This window comes from Aureobasidium pullulans (genome assembly GCF_000721785.1).
Source record: "Aureobasidium pullulans EXF-150 unplaced genomic scaffold scaffold_33, whole genome shotgun sequence".
Lineage (NCBI taxonomy): Eukaryota > Fungi > Ascomycota > Dothideomycetes > Dothideales > Saccotheciaceae > Aureobasidium > Aureobasidium pullulans.
In genome coordinates, this window is record NW_021941053.1 from 264,452 (window position 1) to 272,461 (window position 8,010).

The 8,010-nt window shown below is 46.8% G+C and overlaps 3 protein-coding genes across 3 annotated transcripts; 2 read left to right on the forward strand and 1 right to left on the reverse strand.

Moving 5' to 3' along the window:
• Positions 1 to 88: 88 nt before the first annotated feature.
• On the forward strand, positions 89 to 2,461 carry M438DRAFT_359722 (SDA1-domain-containing protein; the record flags this gene model as incomplete). The annotated part of the gene is made up of 3 exons (XM_029907360.1): positions 89 to 171; positions 224 to 511; positions 568 to 2,461. The coding sequence occupies 3 exons, from the start codon at positions 89 to 91 to the stop codon at positions 2,459 to 2,461; spliced, it is 2,265 nt and encodes a 754-aa protein (XP_029755642.1).
• A 295-nt stretch (positions 2,462 to 2,756) lies between these two features.
• Positions 2,757 to 3,701, forward strand: M438DRAFT_378278 (ribosomal protein S5 domain 2-like protein; the record flags this gene model as incomplete). The annotated part of the gene is made up of 2 exons (XM_029908796.1): positions 2,757 to 3,474; positions 3,595 to 3,701. 2 exons carry the CDS (start codon positions 2,757 to 2,759, stop codon positions 3,699 to 3,701), a joined length of 825 nt encoding a protein of 274 aa, XP_029755643.1.
• A 171-nt stretch (positions 3,702 to 3,872) lies between these two features.
• On the reverse strand, positions 3,873 to 5,072 carry M438DRAFT_359724 (GroES-like protein; the record flags this gene model as incomplete). Its single annotated transcript, XM_029907361.1, has 3 exons — positions 3,873 to 4,777; positions 4,837 to 4,904; positions 4,963 to 5,072. The coding sequence occupies 3 exons, from the start codon at positions 5,070 to 5,072 to the stop codon at positions 3,873 to 3,875; spliced, it is 1,083 nt and encodes a 360-aa protein (XP_029755644.1).
• Between the last annotated feature and the right edge of the window lie 2,938 nt (positions 5,073 to 8,010).

Genomic DNA, 8,010 nt, shown 5'->3' on the forward strand with positions numbered 1-8,010 from the left:
CCTCACCGCCCGGCAACGAGAAAATACTCGGGGCCATCAAGAAATACAATTTCCAAGACGACGACGACCCACGTGCAATCTAGACAAGATGGTCAAGCGCAAGGTTGGAGCGCTCGAGAAAGTCGATGCCGACTTGCCCAATCTGCAGTACAAGGTCCGACGAGACCCGGCGTAGGTTGCAATGCGAATCAAACACAAGGGCGACCAGTCTAACACATGGCAGATCATACAAGGATGACTTCAACAACCAGTACAGCCAGTACCAGGCCTTTCTGCAGCTGTTCATGCAGGCGCCCAGTTCGACCGACTCGCAGGGCCTCGTCAGTCTCCGAGAGCTGATCGATTTCGTTGCCCACTGCGCCGACTGTTATCCCAAACTGACGGCCGACTTTCCCACCGACCTCATGGCTTTGCTCCGTCTACACCATGCAGAGCTAGAGCCTGAACTGCGCGACAAGGTCGTTGGCAGTCTGGTGCTGCTGCGCAAGAAGGACATCATCGATTCTGCTGTGTAAGACGGCCTTGTAACCATGCGCCCGACGCCTTTGCTAACTCGTGCACTCACAGCCTGCTCAACGCTCTCTTCCCCCTGCTTGTCGACACCCCTAGCAAGTCTCTTCGCACCCTTCTGTTCACCAAAATCATCTCCGACCTACGCACCTCCAACTCCAAATCTACAAACCACAAGCTTAACCGCACCATCCAAACCGTCCTCTACAACCTGCTGACCTCAGACCCCACCTCTTCCAAGGGCGTGTGGGCTGTACGCATCACCCGTGAGATGTGGGCCAGACAGATCTGGACAGATGCAAAGGCTGTCGAGATCATGAAGGAGGCTGCTCTGTCCCAGCATGAAAAAGTCGTCTCTGGAGGTGTTCATTTCTTCTTGGGCGGAGACAAGGAGCGTGAAGAGAAGGCCGAGGAGGACAGCGACGATGAAGAAAACATCGACATGGGCAAGCTGCGCCACCAGGCCGGCATCAACAAAAAGACAAAGAAGAAGGTCAACGAGCTCAAGAGAGCCGCCGCCACCGTCAAGCGCAAGGAGAAGAAGAAGAAGGCCCCGCATCCTCTCAACTTCTCTGCTCTGCACCTTCTGCACGATCCTCAGGGCTTTGCCGAGAAACTGTTCCACCAACATCTCAACACCCAGACTCCCAAGGCCAAGCTCAAGCTTGATCAGAAGTTGATCGTCTTGCAACTTGTGTCTCGCCTTGTGGGTCTGCATACTTTGACTCTAATCCCTCTTTATTCCTACTTCATCAAGTACCTTACTCCCAAGCAACCCCAGGTCACCTCATTCCTCGCATCGCTCGCCCAGTCAACCCACAACCTGGTTCCTCCGGATGCTCTTGAGCCCCTCGTACAGAAAATCGCCAACGAATTCGTCTCTGAAGCTGCTGCTTCCGAGGTTGCATCAGCTGGTCTGAATGCCATTCGAGAAATTTGTGTCAGACAACCTCTTGCCATGAACGAAACTCTCCTCCAAGACCTCGTCGAGTACAGAAAGAGCAAGGACAAGGGTGTCATGATGGCTGCGAAGGGTCTGTTGAGTTTGTACCGTGAGGTTGGTCCTGAGATGTTGCGCAGAAGAGACAGAGGCAAGGACGCTTCGATCGGCATACAGAAGGGCACCTTGAAAGACAGGAAATTCGGTCAGGTTGAGGCTGGCGGAATTGAAGGCCTTGAACTGCTTGAGGAATGGAAGGCCGAGGAGAGAAGAAAGAGACGTATTGAAAAGGGTCTGGACCCAGATGCTTCTGATGCAGACGAAGAAGATGAAGAAGAAGATGAAGAAGCAGGCTGGAGCAAGTGGGATCTCGAAGAAGACGACGATTCAGGAGAGGAAGGCTGGATCAATGTTGAGAGTGATGGTGAAGAAATCGACATCAGCGACAGTGAAGACGAAGATAAAAAGCCAAAGGCAAAGAAGCAAAAGACCGATGTGGATGCAGCAAAGGACACAGAGAAAGACGTCGACAACGCACCCAAGGACCCTGTCGCCGAATTTTCAAAGCTGGCCACAACTCGTATCCTTACACCCGCAGACCTCGCCAAATTGCAAGAACTACGGACCAGTGCAGCCGTGTCCAAGCACATGCCCTCGCAACGACGCCAACAACAGACTGCTTCTGGACGTCATGCTGACGACCCTCTCACCGCTGCCGAGATTGAAGGTCTGGCAGCACTTTCTTCGCGTGCTACCAAAGCAGAGAAAATTGCAATGGCAAAGGGAGATCGTGACGAGAAACACATGTCTACTACTGCCAAGCGTAAGGAGAAGAAGGAGGCCGAGGGTAAGAGCACAACCAACAAGGAGAAGGCCCGCAAGAAGAACTTCCTCATGACTCTTGGAAAGGCTAAGAGGAAGGGCAAGAGAAGTTTGGTCGAACATCGCAAGATTCTCAGAGGTCACATCGACCGACAAAAGCGTGGTGGCAAGCGTGGAAACGCAGGGTAATCGGCAAACTTTTATACCATTTCTCTTACAAGGCGTTCTATGAGCATGATATCCGATGCATTGCAAGTGTATCTTTTCCATCTTGTGTCTCTGAACCAATAATAGTGATGCCCTGAGAGTTTATGTGCAATATTTTGTAAGGATGTTGGGTCGGCTACGATGTAATCGACGTCTCTTTTCAAACATGGCCTGGTTCGGAACGGCTTGGCACGTGTCTCCCATCTTGCCTTCCACGATTGATGACCTTCATCAATTGCACAAAGTACCACAAGGAATTTCCTTCAGCACATCAACAATGTCAAAACGACCGAGAAGTCCATCTCCTGTGACGGATGTTTCGGACCACGATTTCTGGACCTCCGAGACAATCGAAGACCGCGCATCTACCTTCCAGGCCTTTTTCTCACCAACCATGCCTGCAAAGGAACTGCAGAACCTAGATCGCATCAAGGATGCTTCACACCGTATTTTGGCATGGCGTAAACCATCATCTCAGAGGACCTTGGTCGGCGGTGTACGGACTTTGGAATCAGGCACAGATGATGACGGAGAGCGCTATGGAGGCCGTCACGTATTGAAAATCATCGAAGAGATGCGTGTCGAGGGCGCTCTAGTAGTTGCTCGGTGGTATGGTGGGGTCATGCTTGGTCCTGCCCGGTTCGCTCACATCGAAAATTGTGCAGGGGATGCGATTCGGGCTTGGCGGCAGAAGGAAGATAGCGAAGGCCAGAAGCGGAGGCGAGTTGAAGACGAAGATATGGAGAAAATGAGTCTCATCGTGGAGCTGACGGACCGGGACCAGAACATCTCGGTACTGAGGAAACTGCTAGAAGAAAAGACAAAGCAGGCGCTACCACAGACAGAGCAGAAGGCTCCTTCAAGACCTCCCGCACCAGCTCCTGATTATGGTTCGATGCCTCTTGAAAGACTGCGGCAGTTCGACAAGGCTCGGGATAGCACAGTGTTGTTCCTCCTGAAGAAAATTGATGAAGCGGAGAAACAGGATACTTCAAGTACTTCTGGTCCCATTCCGCAAGCCTCCGCTGTGAGTGTGTCAAGAGGCTTAGAGGCTCCTGTGCTGTATTCAAAACCGCTCCAGGAAAAGCCAGTTCTTGCTGGAAAGGAACCCTCAGACACTACGAGTACGACGGAGAAACACCCCACGTCGAGCGAGAATCATGTCAAAGTCGCACCGCTCAGGCCTTTTGAAGAGGAGTCAAGCGGTGATGATGATAGCTAAGAGATGTCGATACGTAAGAAATCGCCAGATTGCTTGGTCTCCGACTACGGAACCAATTACTGATACCAAGTTTTGTCCCCGAAAAAGGACGTGGACTCGTCGCTACTAATTGTCACAATGCTTCTATTTCTCTGGACGTTTTCATAAAGTACAGCAAGCTTTGGGTCTATCCTAAGTAAATGGGGCACTTCCTTCACCAAAGTCAACACTCAAGGCGTTCTTACCCATGGAGCCTCCACTCTCGATGGCTTCGTGCGCCTTCCTCAAGCCCTTCAGATCCAATCGAAAGCTCTGTTGCAGGTGTGTTTTGACCTTACCATCCTCAATCAACTGTCTGAGCTCCTCGAGTATCTTGCCATGGCTTTCCAGGTCGATCTTGTACCACGGCTTCGTACCAAGCAGCTCCCAGATGAAAGACAATGACTTCGCCATAAATTCAGTGCCATACATCTGGATGTCCTTGGCTTGAACGATCGAGCAAACTTTTCCAAACGGTGCGCAGATCTTGGCTGCGGGTTCCATATACGGAGTCGTGGAGTGTGTGATGAAGATGTACTTGATAGGTACCTTCAGCTCCAGTTTTTCGATTTGGGAGGGTAGGTCTTCGCGATGGTTTACAGTGTGTGTGGCCCCCATCGATTTCGAGAATTCGGTAGTCTCAGGTCGAGAGGTTGTGGTAACCACGACAGGCAAATCGAGGACTGTCCTGGCAATTTGGCTTGCAACCGATCCAACACCGCCTGAACCATTGATGATCAAGATACCTGCTTTTTCGCCTTTCTTAATCTCCATCCGCTCGACTAGGGCTTCGTATGCTGTGATCCAGGTCAAAGGCAGTGCTGCGGATTGGATGAAGTCGAGGTTCTTAGGCTTCTTTGCAACCGCGCGGGAGTCGACTAGCTGATACTCTGCGTTTGAGCCTTGTCTGATGGGTGAGCCCGAGTAGTATATCTCATCTCCAGATGCAAACCCCCTGACATTTGAGCCAACTTGCTCAACCACACCGGCTCCATCAAAGCCAATGATTTGGTAGCCTCCTTCGCCTGGCTTGGGCTTAGGCACATGATCATAATAGTCTAGTAGTTGATCAGTGTATGCTCTCCAATGCGGATGTGATGAGTCCAAGACAACCCACCTGCGTAGTCGTCATATACACCGGCACGTACTTTCATATCGATCGGGTTAACGCTGGCAGCTTTCACCCTGCGGATCGATCAGCTTCGAAGCACAACTTCGAGGGTATGAACACAATGGAACATACTGCACAAGTATATCATACTCCTCCAACTTTGTTGGTTTCGGCACTAGTTTGTGCACGAGATTCTCAATACCACCATACTTCTCCACAACGATGGCATTCATCTCAGACATTTTTTGTATATGAGATATCTCGAGTCTAGGCTGATGCAGATTGCGAAGATTGATAATGTAAAAAGGTACGAAAGAGTCGCACTTTTTGGGTGCACATGGCAATATATGTCGGATGCTCAATGATGGAGATCATCGTGATGTCAGGCTTCGATGGACCAGGATCATAAGTCCGAATGTCCTCCCCGTGACCACGCCAGGAGTCTTCCGGCCTGTAAAAATGCACAGTGTTTTTGAGATCGATATAATCGTCCGCAGAGAGGCGCTAAATACTATGCTCTCAATAGGGGTACCCCTAACATTACTAAAAACTGTGCATTTCTACAGTCGTAGTGCGACAAAGTTTAGCACACGGGGAGGTTATACGATTAATGACGGCTAAAGGGCATTTTGGTAAGCCTCGTAGTTCCGACAAGTACCTATATACTATAATAGAGCACATCTCGCTGTTGAAATTGACCTGTCACTGCTACATAAGAGGGGCCTTACCCTAACTGAATTCAATTAACTTTCTTACCACTTATTACTCTGCTTAGTGTCACCTTTTAACAGGTTATAAGCCCGGATCGCACAAGCATTTCCGCTTTAGGACGCGACCCGGCATTTACCCGGATTTACCCGAAATTGCCTAAACATGCTAGGGCCACAATAACAACAAATTTCCCCCTAAAACACAATATAGCCCTAACGGCTAAAACAACATCATTTCTACGCATACTAGGCCTTACTAAACCCGGCAACATGATCATATATAGACTAGATCTAGGCCTAATAATCTACCGATGTTTATACGAATAGTTGCCGAGAGGCCTTTATAGCTAACCCCTAACCTATACTAGGCATTCTAAGTTTAATTACCACGTGTTTAAGGCATTAACTAATAAAAGAACATATAATAGACATAGAAGGCTACCTAACTCTAAGAATTCCTATTAGTCCTACTTAGACTAATCTTAATAACACCCTTAACCTTCTATCTATATTATTTGCAAACCCTTAACAACTCTTTAACTCCTCTCTTAAAGACTCCTCCTTTGTAGAACTAATACCCTCTACTAAATCCGATAGTCTACCGCCAGATTTTATAGACTCTCTACTATTAACACCTAGCTAGATAGAGCTTTTTAGCCTTAAACCTAGAACTAGGTTCTTACAATAACGAGTCGACCTAAGAGACTTTATATCGTCCTCCTCTATCTTATTGGAAGTCCCGCTTAGACCTAGTAGTAGTATAGGAAATCCTATTAGGATTTGGGGCGGTATAGGGAAAATGACGTCATTTGTCCTATACTATACNACCCTAAACATAAGTAGGTCTAGTCCTATACTACCCTAAATGATTAGGACTCCCTAATAGATTTAGTTAGGACTAAGTGAATATCTTACGGTAGAGCGACTATATAACTATGTTAACGCTACAAAGTGAAGCTAGGTTACGCTAAGCAACGCTAGTGTCTATNATTACCTAGATTCTAATTAGCATACTCGTATCTACCTTCTTAGCTTTATACCGCTTCGTAATCGACATACTAGCGTACGGCTATCTAAACACGTCTACGAAACACTATAGTAGTATAGCATTAAGGACCGTATACTGTCTATTACTTGCGACAATGCTAGAAATAACAAAACCTTCTATCGAGCGCTAGTACGTACGGTAATTAAAGTCCGAGAGAAGCTACTACTACTAGCTATCGGACTAGTGCTAAGCATTACAATATTAACACAGCTAGTAGACGACTCTAATTTTAAGAGCGAACCTAATAATTACGAGGATATACTAACTGCTATACCATGTCTAGTCTATATTATATAGCTAGCACCGAAGGCGCTTCTTAGTAAGCTAAGTCTAGCACTAAAGAACGATAAAGTAAAGAAGAACTAGGACGATAGCAAAGGCTTTAAGGGTCTTGCTAGTGTTAATCCTATTTAGGTAGCAGTTACGCGTGTAAGTTAAGCGTAGTAGTAAGCGTAGTAGTAGCGTAGTAGTAGCTAACTTTTTGAAGACAAGGAAAACCACTGTTTAGGTTAACTTAAGTAGCTAGCGAATCGATCTATTTAACGCTATCTAAAAGGAACTCTAGGACGCAAACCCTAATCTAAATAAACTACCCTTTCGTCCTCTAAAGCTTATATAAGACGTTAAGACCCGTTTCGACTCTACCTTCTATATGCTTCTTCGNTTTAAGACCCTAGCTGTCGCGATTAAGAAGCTATATAGCTATAAGGAGCTACCTAAGTATCTAAAGCTATCTAAAGACGAGTGGAAGCAATTGAATTACTTACTAGAGCTACTATGACCGTTTTCTTACTAGACTAAAGCCCTTTTAGTTTGTCTAGCTACGACCATCTACCTACCTTTTATAGCATATAATGGCCTTCTTAGTACTCTCGAAATGGCTAGAGTAAAGATTAAGCGCAAATCTATAACATAGAGGTCTAATTTCCTAGAAGGTATTAATGCTATAGCCGATAAGCTAAAGAAGTACTATATAGAAACAACGACCTCGCTTAGGGATACCTATGCACATGCTATACTGCTTGTTCCATTTCTAAAGGACGTTATATAGGACAATCACTACTAGCAAGACAATCCTTCGTATAAGAAGAAGTACTAGAAGTCATTCGAGGACCTATATAACCGAAAATACCGTTATCGGTCTACTAAGTCGGATTCTTAGGATNNNAGCCGTACGCGTAGTAGTAGGANAGACCTTACGTTTAATCTTATAGCTATTAAGGATCCTTTACTTAACTAGTTCTTTACTAAAGACGACGAAGAAGGCGACGAAGTAGACGAAATCGCTTAGTAGAAAGCATACCGTAAGTAGCGTAGTAGTAGCGTAGTAGTCGTATAGTAGTAGTAGCTAACAACACTAGGCAAGAACGACTTCTATAGAGATTTCCCTACTAGAACTTATAATCTAGCCGCTATCTAGAA